At 39.1% G+C, this 25,950-nt stretch overlaps 1 protein-coding gene across 3 annotated transcripts in view; it reads right to left on the reverse strand.

Annotated features, from left to right (window-relative positions):
• The window catches only part of SMYD3 (SET and MYND domain containing 3), a 684,046-nt gene that overhangs the window by 519,249 nt on the left and 138,847 nt on the right, over nucleotides 1-25,950 (reverse strand). For all 3 annotated transcript variants that reach the window (XM_019422442.2, XM_053909416.1, XM_019422434.2), the window contains exon 2: nucleotides 4,849-4,912. In XM_019422442.2, the coding sequence (XP_019277987.1) occupies nucleotides 4,849-4,912 (64 nt within the window). The remainder of the gene's footprint in view (nucleotides 1-4,848; nucleotides 4,913-25,950) is intronic.

Below are 25,950 nucleotides of genomic sequence, written 5' to 3' on the forward strand. Positions count from 1 at the left end.
ACTAACACAATGTTATACGTCAACTGTATCACAACTAAGAAAGTAAAGAGATATTACTATGGACAGATTAAAGATAACGTAACGTTTTAAAATCTAATTTGAACCAACAAGTATCACTCATGAATGTATTCATTCATTCGCTCGACCACTTACACTCCGTGTACAGCAGAGTACAATGCAGGGAGCACCCCCACCCCACAGTGAACCTGGCCTTCTAACTGCAGAAACAGGCAATTAAACCAATAATTAAGATAATTTCTGTGTGAAAAAGGAGAGACACAAACTGGTCTCGGGAGTTCAGGAAAGAAGGGAGTGACATTTAACCTGGGTCATAAAGGATAAGTACTAGGAGTTCAGCAGATAGGGGGCAGGTCTGGGTCCAAGCCCAAGGACTCATATAGCCAAAGGCCCAGAAGTAAAAGCGTAGCCAAGTCCACAAAGTTGAATTTCATCCTGAGGAAGCAGCCAGGGCTTTCTGCTGGTGGGTGACAGATCATGCTTACGCTCTGAAATAAAACAGTCACTCTGGCTCCGGGGTGGAAAACAGAAAAAGAGCTGGCAGGAGCACAGAGGCTGCAATCAACTTAGGAGGGAGCTGACAGTGACATGCACACAAGTGGTGGTAGAGAAGCTAGAGAGAAGCGAGCCAAGTTAGATCTTCAGGTGGTAAAATCAGCAGGACAGGGTGATTAACTGGGCATGGGGCCAAGAAAGGATATGAGCCAAAGACAGTGACACCCTGAACGCTCAGCCTGCTGGGTGCTTGGTGAAATAACTCACTGAGGCTAGAAAAGCAGGTTTGAGCGAAGAAAGTGCACTCAGGTCCAGCTATAGGGCATTTGAGATATGGGTGCACCATCAAAGTAGACGTACCAGGTAAGGTATGGGGCTGGTGGCTGAAGCTGGAGATGGGAGTTTCAAGGAAGATTAATATACAGATGCCGACTGACATTGCGGAAGGGGATGGGATCAGCCAGCAAGTCAACGAAAAGTGAGCAAAGACCAGCTTAGGGCCCCAGACATTTGTAGAAGTCAAAAACTTAAATAAGAACAAATAATTTCAACCTTATAGAGTTTTCTCTTTTTATTTACAGTTAGATATGAAGCCAACTTCTCTAGAACACTCAGTGCACGTCCTGGCACAGAACTATTTGTGAAATAAACTAAGGGCTTGGCTTTCTTCATTATTACCAGTAGTGAGTGTAATATTCTAGACTCCAACTTATTAAATCACCCTGTTAAGGGGTGCCTGGGTGGCTCAGTCAGCTAAGCATCTGACTTCGGCGCAGGTCATGATCTCATGGTTCATGGGTTCGAGCCTTATGTCGGTCTCTGTGCTGACGGCTCAGAGCCTGGAGCCTGCTTCATGGATTCTGTGTCTCCCTCTCTCTCCGCCCCTCCCCTGCTCATACTCTGTCTCTCTCCCTCTCTCTCAAAAATAAGTAAAACATTCAAAAAAAATTTTTAAATCACGCTGTTAAATGTTGACTAACGTGAGATTCATCAAAAATGAATCAAATCATGCTGTAACTAAGCATAAAATGTAAACCCACAAATAAGATTAACATTGTTAAACAGGTCTATAATTATTAACATAAAATAGAGCCTCTCTCTGCTAATATAGTACTTTTAAAAGTATATAAACTGCAGTCTGATACAGTATCCCTGCTTATTTTATTCAGCAATTATTTCAATTAGAAATGTACATCTATGAATCAAATTAAATCCGGCAGAGGTAAAATAATAATTGGTGAATTTACTTGAAATCGGTGTACTTTTTAACAATATTACAAATTTTGAGCATGCTTTTTTAAAAGAAAACTTAGCCCGCTCGTCCTCTTTGACCTCAAAATCCTCTGTGACGTTCTGGTTATGACAGTATAGAAATAAGACTGGTTCCCACAGATAAGCCCTCTATTGCATCATATGGCACATCATAATACGGCAGACACAGAGGAATACAAGGCCCCTGATGACAAGATACTCTGGCCAGGATCAGAAACAGTCCTGAACACAGCAGTCAATGCATACGTGTACACTATAGACAAAGTGCAGACTGACAGCTTAGTGTGTATCCTCCACTCACAAAACAAACATACAGAGATTACCTCTGGAAGATGGAAGTAGGAACGGGGAAGGAAGCTGGAGGAAACATCCACTCTTGTTACCTCACTTTTCGGTTGAAAGATGAAATGTGAAAATCAATGACACTGAAAGCATCCTCATGGGCACCAGGGACATGAGACCTTAGAATGCCTCAATAGCTTCTCTCAGACAACTCGTGGGCGCCATGGCCCCACACATCAAATGCTAAGCTAATGAAGCAAAGTTATGTCCCTCCAGGGTAAATACATTATAGATTTTATGCTACAAATTCACGTCCTCCATATCAATTTCCATTCCGAGGGCGTCTGCCTCCTGTTCATTACTGTTCCTAGTTCAGTTTGTCAGTTTAATTTTGTGCTGCTTTGTAGGAATCCACAATAATTACAACATTTAATTCTGTACCTGAAGGGTGAGCTAAACAGAGCAGTTTAAATGCATATGTTCCAGCCAATCTTTGACTCCCACCCACCTCTGCACACACCCCATCCCCCACACACATACAAGCACATGCACTAGCTGGCTTATATATGATATCTTTCACCTCACTAGCTCTTTTCCCATTACTTTCGACAGTATATCTGACGATGACATTATTATTGATGCTACAGTAAACAGCTAATATATGTGGTAAAAGTACATGCACTATAATGAATCAAAATGACACACCCACCCACCAAACTCCCTCTACTCATTCTAATCAGATAATGGATTTTTTTCTTTGAGTGTACTACAAAAGGAGGAAGTAGCATTGGAGAGAAAAAAAAACATTCATAAAAACGGGGGAAATAAAAGTAAATGTTTAGGTCATTGAGATCAGAAAGGAAGTTCATCAGAAGGTTTGTGTCAAGTAACATGTAGTCCGTCAGTTCTATATAGGGTATAGCCTTCTTAACTTAAAGTTTCCTGAAACGTAGCTCAGTTTCACATGAATAAGCTAGATAACATCACTACAACACAGTCTATCTAAAATTTATCTTGCAGAAAAAAAGCACAGCCCTGTTTCATTTTTTTGGTTTTTGTTATTATTATTGCTAACGATCTTACATAAATCTGGTAGCTTTCTAACTGTGACAGAATTTTTGCTTTACAAATGAAGTGAAAATAATCCAACTGGTTTTTACATTCCCTATTTTTATTAAGGAAGTTTTACTTCTAACCTTCTATTTTTGTATTTTTTGTTTTGTGTTCCTTGACGATAGAACGCAACAAAAGCCAGGAAAAAATGTGAATACGATAGGAAACAGAAAACTATATCTAATCAGAATGATAGAACAAAAATTCCTGAGATAAGCATGGCTTTAAGCATGGCTTAAAAAGGAAAAGAGGAACTCTGGGTGCGTGTGTGTGTGTGTGTGTGTGTCCACTCACGTGTGTGTGAGACGTTCTGGTTGAGAGCAAGGGACTCAGACACAAAACCTCCAATTAGACTTTTTATTATGATGCAATTCATTACAGCATAATTACATTTCTTATGAAATGATTAATCATAAGGTTAGAAGAAAAGGTTATGTTGAATGTTAATTATACATCCTGTAAAGAATTTCAAAGCCATGAACGGCGGTATTCTCATAGACTGTCAGTTGCTGTAAATTAAACTCTAGGAAGGCAATTTGGCACTATCTTTAAAAATCCAAAATCTGGGGCGCCTGGGTGGCTCGGTCGGTTAAGCGTCCGACTTCGGCTCAGGTCACGATCTCACGGTCCGTGAGTTCGAGCCCCGCGTCGGGCTCTGTGCTGACAGCTCAGAGCCTGGGGCCTGTTTCAGATTCTGTGTCTCCCTCTCTCTCTGCTCCTCCCCTGTTCATGCTCTGTCTCTCTCTGTCTCAAAAATAAATAAACGTTAAAAAAAAAAATAAAAATAAAAATCCAAAATCATATATCCTTTTACTAATCAATACAACTGGGAAGAACTTATCCTACAACTAATTTGTGGAAGTGAGCAGAAATGTGCACAAAAAAGATGCCTGGTCCATTACTGGCAACACCAAATATCGAAAATAATGTAAGCATTCCTTACTGAGGAAATTATGACCATGGTGCATTCATATAAGGGAATCAATGGGATGGTACCAAAAGTTCCTCTAGACAGATGATAAAACAAAAAGGAGAATGAAGGTATACAAGAGTCACCCATATCTGGTTTTTTTTAACAAAGAATATAAATATATGAATGTGCTTGCGTGAGAAAATGCAGCGAAGCACACAAGAAACTTAACAGTGATTATCTCTGGGCACTGGGATTGAGATCAGGAGGACAAGGAGATAGGAGTGAATATTTTGTGTGTGATGTATGTGTACTATGTATTTAGTGTATATAGAGAGATATCATATATATATATATGATTTTTTACCATACACAACTATTAATTTTTAAATTGAAGGGAAATAAGTTAAAATAAATCAAAGATTGTAAAGAAACAGAAACAGGCCAACAGGCATCACAGAGCACAATTTTAAGAGCAGAGAACTAAAGGGGCGCCTGGGTGGCTCAGTCTGTTGAGCATCCGACTTCAGCTCAGGTCATGAACTCCCGGTTCATGAGTTCCAGCCCCAGGTCAGGCTCTGTGCTGACAGCTCAGACTCTGGAGCCTGCTTCAGATCTGTGTCTCTCTCTGTGTTCCTCCCCCACCCCTCTCTCTCTCTCAAAAATAAATGAAGATTTTTTGTAAAAATTATTAAAAAAAAAAAAAAAAAAGGGCAGAGAATTTAAGGTATGATTTACATACAGCGGAGCATTCTTACCTGGCACTTGGCACTGCAGTATTTGGCAACTCGGCATTGAGAGCATCGCATCAGTTTTTCCTTCCTGTTTAAAAAAAAAAAAAAAAAATTCCCATTAGGAAATGAGTGACACCGATAGGTTCTGCTCACCCCATTTGTATGGTCCCTTAAGACTGAGATTTTCACACTGATGGACATCATCTTTCATCCTCAATGTGAGATACGGACATAGTAATAACTCTTTTTTAAAACAGTGGTGAGGGGCGCCTGGGTGGGTCAGTCGGTTAAGTGTCCGACTTCGGCTCAGGTCATGATCTCACGGTTCGTGGGTTCGAGCCCCGCGTCGGGCTCTGTGCTGACAGCTCAGAGCCTGGAGCCTGTTTCAGATTCTGTGTCTCCCTCTCTCTCTGCCCCTCCCCCACTTGCACTCTGTCTCTCTCTCTCTCTCAAAAATAAATAAACATTAAAAAAAATTAAAAAAATAAATAAAATAAAATAGTGGTGAAATGTATATAATATAAAATTTACACATTAAACATTTTTACGTGTATAGTTCAGTGTGTTAAAAAGATAATTCAAGGGGCGCCTGGGTGGCTCAGTCAGTTAAGTGCCTGACTTCGGCTCAGGTCATGATCTCCAGGTTCGCAAGATCAAGCCCCACCTGGGCTGACAGCCCAGTTCATATCCTCTGCTCCCCTCTCTCTCTGTCCCTCCCACACCTGCTCTCTCTCTCTCTCTCTCTCTCTCTCTTTCTCTCAAATAAACAAACATTAAAAAAAAAAAAAGATAATTTGAGGCACAAAATGGAGTCACTTATGCTTAGCACTATATAATGTTTGAGACTTAACTATAGTTTTGACTCCCCCAAAAGTGGATTCTTAAACCAGTCTATCAGAGATTACTAGTTAGGTAATCTGCTTGATAGACCACTGCTCTCCCCTGATGAAAGCGATCTTGCAGTAACCAACTCATTTTTTCACCTACTGTAACTGCTCTCTTCTGCCCACAGAAGTCTTTCATTTTGTACAGCATCTCAGGGCTACTTTCTGTCTGCTACATTGGATCCCACCCAATTCATGAACTACTGAATAAAGCCAATAAGATCTTTAAAGTTTACTCAGTTGAATTTTGTTTTTTAGCAAATGGCATTAAGTATATTCATTTGATGTGCAACCATCACCACCACTAATGTCCTTTTTAATAAAAAAAAAAAATCAGTTAAAATCAGAGATTCCCACTGAAACCGGAAGTTTTACTTCACAGAGATTTTAATCTCTCCATTTGAAATAGAGAATTCAGTCCCCGTAACTACTTGGAATGGAAGTATCCTATACTCTTCAAATATAAAAAAAATTGTATACGTCTTAACCTATCATATAGTTTAATTATGAATATCCTCCTCTGGAAAATGATTTTAAAATTCCACTAAATCCAATTACTACTTTAGACATGCTGAATTGAGATGCTCCAAAGTTACATCTCCCCCAAATCACCTGCATAAGAAAAAAGCAAAGATGAAGAAAAGGTTGAATTATAAAATAAAAAATAAATGAACCTGATGATAAAATTAATAGTGACAAATAAAAGGCAGGAAGGATTGTGGATACTTTCAGGGCAGCCAAGAGCATTAAAAAGTCAAACTGTAATTTTAATATCAATGACAAAACAAAAACAAATCCTTCCAAGCACTTCTAATGGCCCTGGTACTATTCAAAGATTTTTACATCTATAGTTTATACTTAATTTCAAATAGTCCTATAAGTAAACAGTCTTATTATGACTACTTTGGGGATACACCAATACATTTTTCAAAAGATAAAAAAAACATAGTCCAAACTAAGAAGACACACCATAAAGTGCATGGCAGGTGATACTGAAAGGGTAAAAACAAAATCCTAAAGAGAATCAGAACCTAAATATACCAAGTACTTACCTCTGGGACAGCAAGGGTCAGATATGGAGCATAAAACAAGGGCAGAGGTTAAAATCTAAATAAAGGGAAGCCAAAATGCCTGCCATCCCCAAGTATAGAATTGTGGCTGTCACATATCAACATCCCAGGCAACAATGCAAACCCCAGCAACCTGGCCTTCAAGCTCTTACTATGACTATCACACTGGACTACTGCTCTTGGGTAAAACTGGATAAAACCAAAATCTACCCATAAGCTGTTAAGAGATACACATCAAATAAAAGGACCCACAAAGGAGGATGAAATGGATATGCCAAGCAAATATTAACTAAAGGAAAAGCCTATGTAATTACATCAATTTCAGGGGGGGAAAGCACTTTACAGTTAAAGATCTTGTTAGAGATAAATAAGGTAAATACTCAATGATAAGAGACTCCAGTCACCAGGTGTTAGGTACCTAGTGACAAATGTACCCAGTCTCAAAATATATGAAGTACAAGAAACAGATCTCAGGGAAAAATGACCGACACAATAAGTTAATACATGTAAGGCCCTTAAAATAGTGCCTGGAATATAGTAAACACCATATAAGTATTAGTTATTGCTATAAAAAGATACAAAGTCTTTTTCAGGAATTCAAAACCAAGCACATAAAGAACAGGGGTTCAGGGCACCTGGGTGGCTCTGTTGGTTAAGTCCCACCCCCATTCACACACTGTCTCTCTCTCCTTTAAAATAAATAAACATTAAAAAAAAATTTTTTAAAGAATAGGGGCTCAATAATTTATTCGATCTCAGGCAATACACAGACCCTTATCCCTGTTATATGAATGTGCATTCACATATTCCTGTTCAGCACCCACTGACCATTTATAAACCGCAAAGCAAATCTCAAAAATCCCAAAGAATCAATATCATATAGATCATCTTCTCCAACCATAAGGGAATTAAATTAGAAATCAGTAACAAAAACAAACCCAGTGAAATATCATATGCATGAATATTTAAAAGCATGCTTTTACAGAATTCAAGGATCAAAGAATCATAATGAAATTAGAGTATACACACACACAAACACAGACACTTTTTTTTTAAGTAGGTTCTACACCCAAGTCATAGGGGATGGAACTCCCCTTGAAATCAAGAGTCACATGTTCTACTGAACCAGCCAGGCATCCCAAAAATTGATTAAATAATGGAAAAATATCAAAACTTCTGAGATAAAATGAACACACTACTTACAGGAACATTTATAACTTTAAATGTTTATGTTAAAAAAACTGAAAATAAATGAGCTAAACATGTAAGTCAAGACTTTAAAAATAACAGAAAACTAAGGACAGCATCAGCAGGAAATTATACAACATACGAAATAGAACACAGTGATCTAAGAGGACGAGCAAAACCAGAGGCACAAATAACATCAACAAATTTCTTGCAAAATCACTTAAGAGAAAGTTTCCAAACAAATAATACTGAAAACAAAATGGAATGGAACTCAAGATTCAATAGACTGAAAAACAGACAAGAGAAAATTCTGAAGGAACGGTAGCAGTGACATAATTTTCTAATCTCCTTAACTCTCCCCATTAACAAAATGACAGCACGAGTTAGAGAACAAACCTGAGTATTACTCGCCACCCAGGAAAACATCACAAAACGTGACTGGGCAGAGGAAACCACTAACAGCTCTGAGACTTAAGTCAGTGTATTTGTGGGAGAAAACCAAGAAGGCCACAGGGCCTCCAATAAGCCTGAAAACAGAAGAAGCCCCAAGCGGCAAAAAGACGCCCAGTGTGTCCAGCCAATGTGACAATGGGAGCCAAAACTGGGACAGGATGCTTTCTGCAAGAATCTTCCAGAGGAGGAAGTCACTGGGACTCCCCTGAGTGCTGCCCTCCTCAGACCCGACTTCTCAGATTTTCCCTCCTCCTCCTTTTCTGGTGTAAGTTATTCAGAGGTGGGATGCCTGGGGGGCTCAGTCAGTTAAGCCATCCACTTTGGCTCAGGTCAGGATCTCACAGTTCATGAGTCCTAGTCCCAAATCGGGCTCTGCGCTGACAGTGTGGAGCCTATTTAACACTCTCTCTCTCTCCTTCTCTCTATGCCCCTCCCCAACTTGCTCTCTCTGTCTCTCAAGATAAATAAATAAACTTTAAAAAAAGGCAATTTCTGTTACTTGCAAATATAAAGCCCCAGCTATATGAGGTGTTTCTTCTTGATTTTAAAAATTAATGGGCAGAATCAAGCTACCTCAGAAGATCAGCGATGAACAGGTTAGCAAGCAAAACTGTGTCCTCTCCCTCCCATAGCTACCAACCACAGGCTTTCATGAATTTTCACAGAATGCTGGCAAAGTGAATAGCAAGATTACTCTAAGTACCTAAATAATTTAATTGTTGTTTTGATGGGTGGAAGAAATTCCTTAACATGAGTTATTTAAATGTTCAGGGTTACATATCAAATAACAAGTTCTCAAGTTTCAAAAATAGGTCAAATGAATCCAAGAGAAAAGTGGTGTGTGTTTGATCAGACAACCACTGAGCCCAGGAAGAGGTCCTGCTTCTCTCTCGGGCTCAGGCTGAGAACAGAATCCTGTGAAGCAAATTCCACCACTGCAAAGGAGAATGACTTAGAGGAGTTTCCTTCCAATACTGAAATTATTTGATTCTGCTTCTCTTGTGCCAGTAACAAATATTAACTAAATTTGAAGATGACAAAAGTTGTACACGTTTTAGGTGAATTACGGTAGTCTCAGAGGCACAGAAATGTGATGAATATAGAATTTTCAGATCACAGAAACATCCGGTTTACAAAATGATTAGCTCAAAGTCCAAATGGACTTTCTGAATGAAAAGTAATCTAAGGAAATAGGTTAGCAACATATCAGTAACAGAAAATGATTAATTTACCTCTTTTCCCCTCTCCACTCAAGAGAAAATAATAGCATTCTAACCCCAAATAGGAAAAGCTATTAAAATTATTTTACACCAAAATCAGTGTTATCTTTAACTATGTCCACAAAAAAAGCAACAAGGAATCCCCTATTACTCATTCATACAAACTGTGACAGGCTGTAGAACACAGTGTCAAATCGGAGAAAATTCTCAGGTAGCTCAGTGCCCCAAATACAGTGGTTCATGGAGCAAAACAAGTCCTCTCTTCCAAGTAAAGGCTGGGACATAATTAGCTTCTCCAACAGCACAGGCAAAGGAAATGTAGAAAGGAAATAAAAACAGAACAAAATTACTTGTTCCTCCAGTATACAAATCTAGAAGTTGTATATGGGTACAGGAGAAATCACTGTGTCTAAAAAATCAAAGAAGAAATGAGATTAAGTGGCTCCTTCAAATCCCAACAACTGGGGTAATATTTAAGGGAATGTCTCTCTGTCCTTGGTTATCAGCAGGAGGGGAAACTATCGAAGGGTTTAAAACTCTGCCCTAGGGGGCACCTGGGTGGCTCAGGTCATGGTCTCCCAGTCTGTGAGTTCGAGCCCCGTGTCAGGCTCTCAGCTGCCAGCACAACCTGCTTCCGATTCTGTGTCTTCCTCTCTGTCTGCCTCTCCCCCACTCACACTCCTTGTCCCTCTCTCTTTCAAAAATAAATAAACATTTAAAAAAATACAAAACAAACAAACAAACAAACCTCTGCCCTAAAATAATATGGGCAGTTGCCAGATGGAGGAAAAGAAATTTCCTGGGAAGGATATAGAAAACAAATCCTAGTGATTCAAATTTCCCCCAGCCCTGGCAGCTGCAGAATCCATTTTAAACTCTGCAGAGAAAACAACGCATCCACAACACATTCATACACAGGCAATATGTCTCCACCCCTCAGAAGTCTCCTGGTGTCCCTTGCAGTCAAAGCTCTCCTTCAACAGCCACCCGCACACTCACTGCTGGCCAGGCAGTTCGGGCACCGCAAGGAAGCCCGGCCACCCCATCAGCCTCCGAAGCCACTCATCTGGATGGAGCACAGCCCTGTACAATCTGAAGCAACCCAGGACCCAGCGTGTGTCTTTGCAGCCTCTTCTGGGCTAAAGATCCGTGCCCAGGAATCTTTTGCACACTTTTGTCCTTTTTCAAGGCTGATCACTATGAGCTTTGAGAAGAAATGTGAGCTGAGAGAAAGAGCAGACTTCATCAGATAGAGCCTGCCGGCACCACTCACGCTTGCTAAAAAAAGAGGGCTGACCGCAGGATGTCTGATGGAGTACCCCTGCCTGAACACAAGTTTTAAGGAAGATTCTCCAGTAACAATTCCTATGAAAATATTTCTTCACATAATCAGGACAAAAGATGCTCTGTGGAGTATGAGGAATATGGACTGTTTTAGAATAAAGAGCTCTATTTGTTTAAAAGGCAAAACCCAAAATAAGCGAAATCTAAATATAATTTTTAAAAGAGACCACAGAAATAATATTTCTTTAAAGAATCTTTGTTTGTAAACATCTCCAAAATCTCAGACTCCTGATTCATTAGAAACGTTAGTGTTATGTACCCAAGTACCTGCCTGTTTCCCCATGGAAATTTCTGGAGCAAATGAAACTCTGCACTATGAAAAGGAGATTATCCCAAATAAAAAGTCATGCTATTCCCTCCAAGGGTAGTACAACTGTTTTTACTCTGACCAAATAAAATACACCGCAAAATGCTAAACAGAAAGCATTCTCTTTGGCATAAATATTCATAATAATACAGAAAAGGAAACTTCCATTTTTGTTTCCAGATGGTAATTATGTTGGTATGGGCCTAAAGGCTTTTTTTTTTAATTAGAGATTCTCATCCACAGTCCACCTAACTATCAAATAGTGGGGTTTTTTTTTAATGTTTATTTATTTTAGAGAGAGAAAGAGAGAGAAAGAAAGAGAGAATGAGTGGGGGAGGGGCAGAGAGAGGGAGACAGAGAATCCCAAGTGCACTCTGCTGTCAGCGCAAAGCCCAAGGCGGTGCTAGATATGACCTGAGTTGAAATCAGAGTAGGACGCTCAAGCAACTGAGCCAACCAGGTGCTCCTCAAATACTTTTAGTACAAAGTAGCAGATGTGGTCAAAGTAATACAGACTCATAACACAGAAAAGCAGAATTGGTTTGGATTCATTTTTCCACATCCCTTATCACTTTATTTCAGACTTCTAACATTCAAAGTACAAAACAAGAAAATGCAATGGTCAATTATTTCAGAAAACAAAAAAATCTATGATCCCCAGGCACCATACCTTCCTGGGCAAAACACAAGCAATTTAAACTCATATTAGCACTTACGGAGGAAAAAAAAAAAAAAAAAAAAGCACAGCAACTGACTTCAACTTAGGTCACGATCTCATGGTTCATGAGTTTGAGCCCTACATCGGGCTCTGTGCTGACAGCTCGGAGCCTGGAGCCTGCTTTGGATTCTGTGTCTCCCTCCCCCCCTTCCCCCCCCCCCCTGCCCCCTTCCCCTCCTCCCTCCTCTCAAAAATAAATAGGCACCAAAGAACTGGTGACTTACAGCTGGTTTTTAAGGCAAAGCAGTTTAAGGTAAACTGAAGAAAGCTGTGACCAAAAGGCACTGAAGAGGGATTTGATCTAATAACATCTCTGTTCCTAAACGGGAAACCTCTCAGCCTAGTCAGGTAATAGGACTCTGGTAAGTCAAGAGATGTGTTCAATTTCCCCAAGTCTTCTTGAAATCCAAAGTAATAAAAATATGAGAAAGAAGAAAAAATATGATTTTGCCCAAAGAGTGAAATCAAATACCCTTTAAACAGGTAAGCATTTAGTATAAATACCACACAGCATTAACATGAAAATCAAAGTACCAATGGGTAGAATTTCAAATAAGGTATAAGGATAGCTGATCAACATTTACATCAATAGACTAGGACCTAAGTCTTCAAACTGGCAAAAGATGGTCACCTTGATTTCGGTTCCAGGAAACAGTGTGTCACAAAGGAAGAATTCTCCATCATCTTCCTCTTATTAAAAAATGAAACTTAAAAAAAAATTAATCTCAACAGCACTGTGACTGTATTTTAGCTTTAACAGTGAGAAAACCAAAAGCCAAATTCACTATCTAATTATAGTAATCTCTTCATTTCAGAGGCCCAGAAGCACCTCCTCCTTCCGCCTGCCTTAAAAATTTGCCCTTCTATTTTATAATTAAGTCTATTACTTTGTTTAACTTTTAATTACAAATTTCCTGAAGTCCTCTGGAAATAAGCATAATGAAATCTCAAGTAACTCATTCTCTCTTTTGGAGAACAACATGAAACTTGAAGTTGTTGTGGCTGTTGTTTTTTAAGTTTATTTATTTATTTTGAGGAAGGCTAGCATGGAGCCTGATGAGGGCTCAAATCCATGAACCATGAGATCATGACCAGGGCCAAAATCAAGAACTGGACACTTAACTGAGCCACCCAGGTGCCCCTCAATTTAATTTTTAATAATTTATTGAGTTTAATCTCATATTAGATGCATGCTTTGTAAATTAATTTCCCACAGACTGTGTCTGCATTATTTCTCAACTAGACACTGTAAGAGAAAATAATACAGTGGTGAAATCATTGACACTGGAACCATATGGCCTAGAACCAAATTCTAGTTTACCACCTAGTAGCTGTATGATGCTGAGCAATTTAATACCTCTAAACCACGACACTAAAATGAGAATGATAATAGTACCAACACTACTTGGCTGTAATGAGAATTAAATAAAATATGTAAATCTCTCAACATTGTGCTTGATTCATAGAAAGAGCTAATTTTTCTTAGTACTATTATTCCTTTAAGAGATTTTTTTTAAAGCAACTCTCAAAAGAAGTTCCTAGATATCATTTGAAACACTTGAGTGTTGAGTAGAAGTATTTTTAAAAGTTCAGCCATTCTAGAAATTCAGAATTTTAGAAACCTTTAGAATGTTTTTCCCAGTTATTTTCAAGTTCTTCATATAGTTACCTCTACATTATTGGAAGAGAGTACAGAAACAGTACAAGTTATTTACTGAAATATTCATGTATGTAATTAAATGGTAATTACTTCTTAGCTTAGAAGCAACCAAACATGAATAAAATGTAACAATGAAACTAGTGCTTTTGGGGAAACTGTTGGTCAACGTGAGTTTTAAATGTTCTAGAAGTTAACACCTGGACCCAAATAATACAAAACTTGTATACATTTTTCTCTTATCTCAAAAGAAAAAAAGAATCAGATATAATAAGGTTGCATTGAACGCTTTTATTTTTCTACATAGGTCAGAAGAAAGGCTGAGAAAATCTTAATGCATCAAGTTCCCCCTCCCCTCATTAGGCTGGTAGAGAAAAGTCTGCAGCACAGGAGAGAAAAGATAATTAACTCTTTCTAGGTAAGCTAACCCATTTTACTAAAAAGTAATTTCCCTGTTTATAGCTCATTTACAATAATCTTTAGAAGACGGAAATTTGTAACTGATCAACCTTGACTAAACGGAGAGAATCCCAACTGCAATACATGATATCATGCATTTTCCCCCAGAGAAAATGGGAAAGAAAACAATTTTTGAAATGTCATTACTCAAATGGTTTTTAAAAATTATACGGTGTTTTCAATGGGAAATTTTAATTATCTTTTTTCTAATACAAAGATCTTCTGGGTGCCACATCCTTCCTGTTGTTGCTGCTCTTTACTTCACTGGGCCCATAAAATCACTGAAGACTCTTTGTACCATGGACTGTGACGGTTCTGAAGAAATTCGGATCAAAAGACATAGTTCTTGCCTTCAAGGACTGCTGATGCTACAACAGAAGCACACCAGCAGCAGCACGTGGTATCACCTCCTGTGCTAGAGACCCGTAAGACGGCAACAGGTGACGAGTGGTAAACTGAGGCATCAGTCGTAATAGCTTTTGGTCATCACAGGTCCTAGGGTATGGCCCTAAGAAGAGGCACCTAAACTGGGGGAAAGACAAAGGCAATGAGAAGTGGAGATGAAGAGGCCAGGTGTGGGATGGACGTTCACCCAGGAGTAACGATGGAGACAGAAAAAGTGAGCCAGGATGTGAAGAAATCACTGGAAGGCGGTGAGGTCATGGGGGTATGATGGCAAATGCTTCAAAGTGGCTGGCAATTTTGAGGGAGAAGAAAAAATTATCTAAAAACAGCAAGGGGAGAGAGGCCTCTGTTTCTCTGGACACTGAGGTACTGTTAGGGTAGGGAAAAAACAACCAGAACTTGGAAAGACAGAAGCACTGTCCTCAGAAGGCAGGCAGGTTTCAGTTAGAGCAGGAAGGAGAAGGGAACATTCAGAGACTTTCAGGATAGGGAGGTTTTTAAAATGACAGAACATGTTCCAGGTGATATAGAAGAGAGGATGGGGCAGGGAGTGCAGTGTTGAAAAAGGGTGAGGAGCTGAGTTAGATTAGGGTAGACACAGAACCATAAGGAGCCAACTCTGGTATTGACGGATAACTTCAGATGTTATCTGATTTCAGAGGCCAAGCTCATTTCACCAAATACTACTCCTAAAATGCAGTTAATGCAAAATGACAAAAGTTATAGTCAAAATATGCAACAAAATTCCAGGAAATTTCAAGAGCAGAAACAGCTACCAGAAGCCAGGTTATAAAAGATGACCAGTGAACCAGAACTACAGAATAGTAAGAATTAGCTAAGTGATTGAGGTTAAAAGGGAAGGAGGGTGGCATCCGAGACAATGGAATAGCACTTAATAAGTACAGATTTCAGCCCAAAGGCAATCCTTACAGCTGCTGCACAGGGGATAGAAATAGAGAAAACTGTAAAAACATTAAGGGGCCAGACATGAGTAGTCTATAGATCCTAAAGGCCTAAGCTAAGAAAACACTGACGGCAGTAATAATAAATAATTTCCAAGTAGGCGTGGCTACAGAAAACAGAAAACCCAGTATTACAGTGGTTTGACCACACAGGGTTCTGTGGTTTCTCTCATGTAAACTAAGTCCATAATTGGGATTCTCAAGCTGGAATGGCAGCACCATGATGATCAGGAATCCAGCTCCTCTCATAGTCATTAGTGAATCCGCGGTGGCTACTGGAGCTCCAGACATTTCCAGGCAGCAAGAAGGAGTAAACACAAGAGAAGTACACCATCCACCGCAGTAACCACCCTCTGAAGACCCTTCCTAAAATCCCACACACGACTTATAACTCGCTGGCCGGAACGAAGTCGCAAGGCCACACCTAAATGCAAGTTAAATAAGAACATATGACCCTTAGCTGAGCTTGCTGCAACCTCAAATTAAAGTGGGATTCTATTATTAAGGAAGAAGTGCCCAATAATCATTAAATAACCAGCAATCTTTCCATAAAAAATGACAACAGAACCTAATATTTTTTGAATACTTACTGGAATCAAGCATGTACATGTATATTTTATCTAATGCTAATTATAAGAATTTGCATGGTAGATCCTTTCATTACACAAATTTCTATTATAGATGAGAAAAGTGGGGTATACAGAAATTAAGTAATTTTCCAGGGTTACACCCGAGGTACTATTCTCTTCAAATTCCATAGTCTACAGCCTTAAGCACTGTGCCAAATGCCTAGTTATGAGCTTCTTCCAACAGTCAGGGAAGGGGTGTCAGGTCCCGAACCAAAGCAGGGAAAAGTGAAAATACAGGTGGGAAAATGGCTACCAAAAATGATCAAGAGCCACTTTGAAAACAATCTGGCAGTTCTGCAAAAGGTTAAATACAGAATTACTATATTACACAGCAATTCTAGTCCCAGGTACACAGCTAAGAGAAATGAAAACATTTGTCCACACAAAAATATGTACATGAATTTTCACACCAAAGAAGTGGAGAGACTCCAATGCTTACCAACTGATAAACGTATAAATAAAATGTGGCATATCCATGCAATGGACAATTATTCAGACATAAAAAAAATGGTAGTATTGATATATGCTACAACATGGATGAACCTTGAAAACATCATGCTAAGTGACAGAAGCCAGTCACAAAATATCACATATTCTATGATTCCACTGATACGAAATATCCAGAATATCCAGAATAACAAATCCACAGAGAAAGAAAGTAGACTAGTTGCCCAGGACTGGAGTGGCAACAATGACTGGGATAAATGGGAAGTGCCTCTAATGGATTTAGAAATTTCTTTTGGGGTGATGAAAATGTTCTAGAATTAGCTGTGGTGATGGTTTCACAACTCTGCGAATATAATAAAAACCAATGAATTGTTTACTTTAAATAGGTAAACTGTAAGTTAAGCATCCATCTTTGGCTCAGGTCATGATCTTGTGGTTCATGAGTTCAAGCCCCACATCAGGCTCTGTGCTGACAGCTCAGAGCCTGGAGGCTGTTTCGGATTCTGTGTCTCCCTCTCTCTCTGCCCCTCTCCCCCTCGCCTGCACTTGCTCGCTCTCAATCTCTCTCTCTTTCTCTCTCTCTCTCTCTCTCTCTCTCAAATTAAATAAACATTAAAAAAAATAGGTAGGGGCACTTGGGTGGCTCAGTCAGTTAAGCATGTGATTTTGGCTCAGGTCACGATCTCACGTTTCGTGAGGTCAGGCCCTGCATTGGGCTCTGTGCTGACAGCTTGCAGCCTGGAGCCTGCTTCAGATTCTGTGTCTCCCTCTCTCTCTACCCCTCTCCCGCTCTCCCACACTCGCTCGCTCTCTCTCTCAAAATGAATAAACATTTTTAAAAAATAGGTAGGGGAGCCTTGGTGGCTCAGTCAGTTAAGCATCTGACTTCGGCTCAGGTCATGATCTCACAGTTCATGGGTTCAGACCCCGCATCGGGCTCTGTGCTGACAGCTCAGGAGCCTGGAGCCGGCTTTGGATTCTGTGTCTCCCTCTCTTTCTACCCCTCCCTGCCTTTCAAACATAAAAAACATTAAAAAAAATAGGTAAACTATATGGTATATGATTTATATCTCAACAAAGCTGTAGCCAACAGAAACAAGACAACCAAGAGATGGCGTAATTAGCTACATTCTTCTGATTAGTTCAGTTCTATTCTAATGTCTGAAGAGAACAGAGAATGTTGGACAAGGAAAATTCTTTACTTCTAAGGTGAATACAGCCCTTTGCTTCCATCAGAAAGGGAGAACAATGGGACTTCCACACAATGGCTAGGTCCCCCCTGGACGGATTCCAAACTCCCACCCCTCAGGGCTCACAGTCTGTTCTAGAAATGGAGATAAAGCCTGTTCCACCCTTCACACTTCCTGAGACAGTTGTCTCGCCTTCTCCCTACACAGCTGCTAGAGAACTGAGTCAACTTTATCTCACATGAATAGGAATATTCACAAAATAGTCACTAGTTTAGGGAGTCCCAGGAAAGGCTTTCCTATTAAAATTAAGGTTTCAATGCAATCTGAACCAATAGATTTCTTTACTTTGTTAAGGATGAAAGCCTTGGAAGAGATTGTGAACCTAGGATATGCTAATATGCAAATGAAGATATATAACTCATTTAAACTGTTTTAACAACTTAGCAGACACAGATGACAAAATAAACCAAGGATAGCACTGAAGAGACTAAAGACACTGCCTGGTGACAAAAAGCGGGGAAGAGACCTAAGTTTACCAATGCTTTTGGTATCATACACAAACTGCAATCAAGTTAAATCAGAAGACTTAAAGATTCTGTCCCACCATGAAGAAGACCAGTGAACTCACTGAGACATGTACTAAAGGCAATGAGGACTTCCTGGAAAGGGAGCTGCACCTGGCCAGCAGTATCTCTCACACTGCCTTGCATATTTTACACAGTGAATAAATGCCTGCAAAATGAATAAATGCATTTACATATATAAGTACTTTCGACTAGACCACCAAGACCAGTAATGCTTGAGACCTTTAAAACAGAATCACAGCAAATTCTTCCAAAATGGTTCTCCTAAATGTCAAGAGGCAACTGCTAGAATAGTCTAAAGTTAGCCCTTCATGCCTCTCAAACTTAGTACTGTCTCAAAGATAAAAGTAAAATAGTCTCTACCTTCATTCAGGTAAATATCCCAACGAACATAATACAGTTTTCAAAATTTTATGTTCAAAATCCTTGGTTTAAGGGCAACCTCAAAATTCTAACCTGGTAATCATGCATACTACTTACTGACTGAGTGTGCTAGGAGGAAAAAAAGTATGCACCACCATGTTTTTCCCATCTGCTTATTTATACAGATTTTAAAGTTTATAAAAGTTCATAAGTGAAAATATGTGCACACACAGAATAAACATCTTTTAAAAAAAATCCAATACTCAGAAATATTAGCTGCCAACAATGGCTAGGGAGTAACCGTCGTCGTTTTAGAAAAAGAAGTTCCTCATATGCACTTTTCAAAAACTTTACTGAAGTATTCTTTTCAGTGAAACTGCTTCTAGTACACTTAACATTACTAGACTGATTAAATTTTATTTGCACTTATCATGCTAAGACTATGTCTCCCTGCTAAAATAAAAATCTGCTTCTATATAGATCATAACTACAAATAAAGTTCCTAGCATTCTTAGACCACAAGTCAGCTCAATAAACAACTCCAGGCTATGGGTCCTCTTCCCAAGTGAGGGGCCCTGCCCTCCTCCCCTTTCCCCAGGAAAGATGGTAGTGCAGAGGAAGGCAAAGGAGCCTCACAGGCATGAAAGATACCAAAGCAATCACCAACGTGATCTCTCTTCACAGCAAGTGCGACCAGCTGGGTGGGCATCTGAGCGAGCGAGAAGATCCCAGGAATCACTGAAAGGAGCCCTCTTGAGAATATCCTCCTCCCAAAATGACAGAAGGCAACAACAACTGGTACCAGCAGCCTGGCTTCATTTGGGTGCTTGACAACACATCAGACCTACTGAATCCAGAATGAGCATCTCAGTAAGATCTCTAGGTGATTCTCATTTCTTTTTTTTTTTTTTAATTTTTTTTTTTTAACGTTTATTTATTTTTGAGACAGAGAGAGACAGAGCATGAACGGGGGAGGGGCAGAGAGAGAAGGAGACACAGAATCGGAAGCAGGCTCCAGGCTCCGAGCCATCAGCCCAGAGCCCGACGCGGGGCTCGAACTCACGGACTGCGAGATCGTGACCTGAGCTGAAGTCGGACGCTCAACCGACTGAGCCACCCAGGCGCCCCTAGGTGATTCTCATTTCATTAAAAAGTACAAAACATAGCCATACCTGAAACTGAATTACAGGCAAATATTTTGGATAGGAAGCCTCTTTGGTTTAAAAATATATTCTCCTTGGGGTGCCTGGGTGGCTCAGTCAGCTGAGCATCTGACTTCGGCTCAGGTCTTGATCTCATAGTTTTATGAGTTTTCTAGCCCCGCGTTTGGCTCTGTGCTGACAGCTGGGAGCCTGAAGCCTGCTTCAGATTCTGTGTCTCCCTCCCTCCCTCTCTCTCTCTCTCTCTCTCTCTCTGCCCCTCCTCCCCCACTCATGCTCATTCTCTCTCTCTCTCTCAACAATAAAACATTTTAAAAATTAAAAAAATTAAAATATTTTATCCTTGAAATGGTAGGCAGCAAAATCTAACGTGTCACATGAAGTAAATGCTGTCATGGTGCTGCGTTTTAGAACATGGTCAAAACATCAAGATGATTTATCCATGATCTGTAAAAGTTAGAACAAAATACACATACACACACATATTTACACACATACAGTATTATGTTACAACAAACTGAATCAAAAGTGCAGAACTGTAATCCACCAAATTATTTAATTTAAAAGTTGGTAGTTCAAAGCATAAGAGACTCTTAAATACTGAGAACAAACTGAGGGTTGATGGGGGGTGGGAGGGAGGGGAGGGTGGGTGATGGGTATTGAGGAAGGCACCTTTTGGGATGAGCACTGGGTGTTGCATGGAAACCAATTTGACAATAAATTTCATATTAAAAAAATGTATAGCACAAAAAAAATAAATAAAAATTCAAAGAAAAAGTTGGTAGTTGTTGTTTTACATAAATTTGTTTGAAAAAATAGTGATGAAGGTCTAATTTATTTCAGCAACATGGAGATCCACGTATAAAACACCTAAGGTTTTAATGAAGCATGCGATATAGGAAAACAATTACTAGTAAAAGGTGATAAATATAGCCCAAGAATAGAAGGCATTAAACATACCCAGACGAAAAAAGAAAAAGAAGTAAAAAAGATGCTATCAGGTATAGGAGAAAGATTCATGATGTGGAGAAAGGCAAGCAAAAATAGAAACGAAAGTGAGTTACAAACTTATCAAAGCAGTACAATTGTGCTGCGAAGATTACAGACAACAAGCAAAATGATTAGCGTGTACTTAATAATGTATTACTCCTAAAAACTTTAAATTGATGTTTATGGTCATGTTTTCCCCTCAGCGGAGCAATTCTGAGATGAAGAGACAAGTAAAAATAGCAAAGGCTTTTAAAACGCATCCTACAATAAATTTTCCAAAGTACATCAGTCTTCCCCAAGATGCACCTGCCATAAAGTCTGACAACCCTAAATATTTAAACTTCAAAGATAAACTAAAGAAAGACATGCTGGAGTCCTCCACTCACAAGGTGACTGTGTCACTGAGCTATATTTAGTGCAGTACTCGTGTGCTCTTACCCCATCCACATCCCTGTGTGTATTTCATCACACAGGACAAAGCACGTAACAGGTGCTCAATATTTAGTAACTGGATGAATGGCTCAGATAGCTTAGTCCAATGATAATGTTTATAACAAAGACCATATACATAGAAAAAACTGCTAGTCCACAGCCAACCTTCATTTAGCACTGAGTACCTTGCGAACACGTATCACTAGTCATGGGGGACATGACTGTAAGAAGTAACAAACCTTAAGGCCTAGTACTGTCACCTTCATACATAAAACAGCATTATCAAAATGCATTTTGTCTCCTCAAAGACAAATCATTCAAGGGAAGGGCACATGAAAGATCATCCAAGACGGACCTCTGGACATAAACACCAGCTGTTGATCCACACCCAGCATGGATAAGCATCTGATTCCCCTCATTTTTCCTCCTGCATCTCTGCCCACGTATCCCTGATAACTTCATCCACCAGAATTGACCAAAAAAAAAAAAAAAAAACCTCTTATCACCAAAACCCGGCTCCTCTTCTTAAACCACACTAAATACCAACAGCTTTGTTTCTACTGCGCTGCCATGCACATTGCAAGCATGACAGCTTTTATTCTTTCTTTAACATTTATTCATTTTTGAGACAGAGAGAGAGCACAAGCCAGGGAGGGGCAGAGAGAGGGAGACACAGAATCGGAAGCAGGCTCCAGGCTCTGAGCTGTCCGCACAGAGCCCGACACGGGGCTCAAAACCACAAACCATGAGATCATGACCTGAGCTCAAGTCAGACGCTTAACTGACCGAGCCACCCAAGTGCCCTTGTATGTTGATATACACAATATATAGAGAGGAATGTGAAAGATATGAGAAAAAGATCTATGGTTAACGAGAAGATGAAGGCATTAAACAAAATTAAGCCATGTGGAACAATGGGTGTGACTGGTGAGAGAAAGTAAACACTTGGAGGTGCCCGTAGCCGTTTCAGAGGAGAACCTTGCTAAACCTGGTTTATCAGGTCAAAAGGAAGGAGGGAGGATGGAAAACGTATGGCTTGCTTTCACTATACATCCATCACATATACTTTCTTCTGGGTAAACTGGAAAATAACATGTATCTATTTTGGAGCAATATTATAATATGGAAATATCCAGGAAAAATATCCTGAGAGATAATTATCTTTTGGATTTTTTTTTTTTGGATTTTTTTTCGGATTGTTTTGACTTTTGTATTATTTTCTATAATGATGCTATAATGATTTTTATATTATATTCTATTTTTATATTATATTCTATAACTGATTTTTAGAGCAGCTTGCAGCTCACGGCAAAACCGAGAGGAAGACAGAAGGAATGCCCGTATACTCCCCACCACCCCACATTCAGAGCCTTCTCATTATCAACATCCCCCTCCCCAATGATTTCTCAGTCAAAATTGATGAACCTACACTAATACATCCTAATCATCCAAAGTCCATAGTTTACATTAGAGTTCACTCTTGATGTTGTACATACTATGGGTCTGAACAAATGTATACTAATATGTATCCATCATTATAGTATCATACAGAATACTTTTCACTGCCCTAGAAGACTTCTGCTCTGACTATTCATCCCTCACAATCCAACCCCTGGTAACCACTGCTTTTTACTCTGCCTGAAAAGTTTTGTCTTTTCCAGAAGGTGATATGGTTAGAATTATACTATGTAGCCTTTCAGGCTGTCTTCTCTCATTTCGTGATATGCATGTACATTACCTCCGTATCTTTGTGATGGCTTGGTACCTAATTTCTTTTCAGTGCTGAATAATACTCCACTGCCCGGGACTACTAGAATTTATTTCTCTGTTCACCTACTGAAGGACATTGTGGTTTCCTCTAACTTTTGGCAATTATGAACAAAGCTGCTATAAACATCCACAGCAGATATTTCTGTGAACCTAAGTTTCTAACTCCCTTGGGTAAATAGAAAGCAGTATGATTACTGGATGATATGGTAAGAGTATGATAAGTTTTGTAAGAAACTGTCAAACTGTCTTCCAAACTGGCTGTTTCATGTTGCACTCCCACCAGCAGTAAATAAGTTTCTGTTGCCCCACATCCTCACCAGAGTATGGTGTTTTCAATGTTCTGGATCTTGGCCTTTCTAATAGAGACATAGTGTTATTTTATTTCACTGTTTGTTATCTCATAATATCTGTTATTTTAATTTGTGCTTCTGGGATAGCATATGATGGTGGGGTATCTTCCTGCATGCGTATTTGACATCTGAGTATCTTCTTTGGTGAGATGCCTGTCAAGATCTTTACCTATTTTTTAATCAGGTTGTGTTCTTATTGTTAAATTTTAAGAGTTCTTTGAATATTTTGGGTAGCAGTCTTTTATCATATGTAAATATGATCTTTTGCAGATATTTTCTCCCAGTCTGTAATTATGCAAATATTTTCTCCTAGTCTGTATTTTGTCAGTTCGTTCTCTTGACGTTGTCTTTTGCAAACCAGATGTTTTAAATTTTAATGAAGTCCAGTTTATCAAGTATTTGTTTCATGAATCGTACCAATGTATTGTAGATTTACTCCTGTGCTATCTTCTAGGAGTCCTACAGTCTTGTGTTTTACACTTATGTCTATTGACCATTTTGAGCTAATTTTTGTAGCATGTGTAAGGACTGTGTCTAGACCATTCCCTTTTTCCTCTGAAGTCCAACTGCTACAGCACCACCAGTTGAAAAGACTGTCTTTGTTCCACTGTATTGCCTTTGCTCCTCTGTCAAAGAGCAGGTGACTGTTTTTATGCAAGTCTATTTCAGGGCTCCCCAGTCTGTTTCCACGGATATATTCATCTATTATTTTGCCAGTAATACATTGACTTAATTGCTATAGCTTTAGAAGTCTTGAAGGTGAGTAGCATCAGTCCTCCAACTTCGTAATTCCACAATAAGGCATTGGCTATTCTGAATCTTTTATATCTCTAAACTTTAGAATCAGTTTATTGATATCCACAAAATAACTTGCTGGAGTTTTGACTGATATTGCATTGAATTTATAGATCAACCTGAAAGAACTGACATCTTCACAATATTGAGTCTTCTTATCCTTACAATGTGGAATATTTCTCCACTTATTTTCTTTTATGTTTATTTTTGAGCGAGAGAGACAGAGCATGAGTGGGGGAGGGGGAGAGACAGAGAGGGAGACACAGAATCTGAAACAGGCTCCAGGCTCTGAGCTGTCAGTACAGAGCTTGACGTGGGGCTCGAACTCACAAACTGTGAGATCGTGACCTGAGCCGAAGTCGGATGCTTAACTGACTGAGCCACCCAGGCACCCCTATTTTGTTTCTTTTCATTTCACTAAACAAAGTTTTGTAGTTTTCTCCATACAGATATACATATTTTGTTTGATTTATACCTAATAATTTTGGGAGTGAGTACCAATATAAATGGTATGGTATTATATTTTTTGTTTACTTATTTTAAGAGAGAGCAAGCAGGGGAGAAGCAGAGAGAGAGGAAGAGAGAGAGAGAGAGTTCCAAGGAGGCTCCACACTGTCAGCCCAATGTGGGACCTGAACCCACAAACTGTGACATCATGACCTGAGCCAAAACCAAGAGTTGCACACTTAACCGACTGAGCCACCCAGGCACCCCAGTATTGTGTTTTTAATTTCAAATTCCACTTACTAATTGCTGATATGTAAAAAAGTAACGGACTTTTCTATATCAACTTTGTATCCTACAACCTTGCTATAGTTGCCTATTAGTTCCAAGAGGTTTTTGTCACTTCTTTCAGATTTCCTACATAGCGGATCGTGTCATCTGTGAACAAAGAGCTTTATTTCTCTCTTCCAAATGTGCATCCTTTTTATTTCTTTATTTTGTCTTATTTCATTGACTAGGAATTTCCAGAAGGATGTTGTAAAGGAGCAATGAAAGGGTAACATCCTTGATTTGTCCTGCACTTACTGCAAGACCTCTGGTTACTCACAATTGAGTATGTTAGCTGTAGGTTTTTTATAGATATTCTTTTTCAAGCTGAGGAAATTTCTAGTTTACTGACAGTTTTTATCATGAATATTAGATTTTGTCAAATGCTTTTTCTGCATTTACTGACATGCTAGTGCAGATGTAATTTTTCTTTTTCAGCCCACTATTTTTTGTATTGTGGACCAACATTGCAAACCTGAGACATATCTCACTTGACTGTGCTGTATAATTCTTTATACATATTGATGGATTTGGTTTGTCAGTATTTTATTGAGAATATGTACATCTATGTTCATGACAGATACTGGTCTGTAATTTTCTTCTCTCATAATGTCTTTGATTTTAGTTATCACGGCAATGCTGACCTCTTAAAAAGTATTCCCTCTGCTTCCATCCTATTAGAGATTGTAAAAAAAAAAAAAAAAAAAAAAGGTGGGGGGATAATTTCTTCCTTAAATGCACAATAGAATTTACCAGAGAAATGATCTGGGCCTGGCTGTTTCTATTTTAGAGCAATATCAACTATTGATTCAATTTCTTTAATAGATACAAGCCTATTCATGTGCATTTTGTGTGCTTTGGCAGCTCTGTCTTTCAAGAAATTGGTCCATTTCATCCATATTATAAAATTAATGGGCATAGTGTTGTTCATAGTGTTCCTTTATTATCCTTTTAATGTTCGTGGGATCTGTAGTGATG

Source organism: Panthera pardus, unplaced genomic scaffold (assembly GCF_024362965.1).
Source record: "Panthera pardus isolate Hobbes unplaced genomic scaffold, ASM2436296v1 HiC_scaffold_21, whole genome shotgun sequence".
NCBI classification, from domain to species: domain Eukaryota; kingdom Metazoa; phylum Chordata; class Mammalia; order Carnivora; family Felidae; genus Panthera; species Panthera pardus.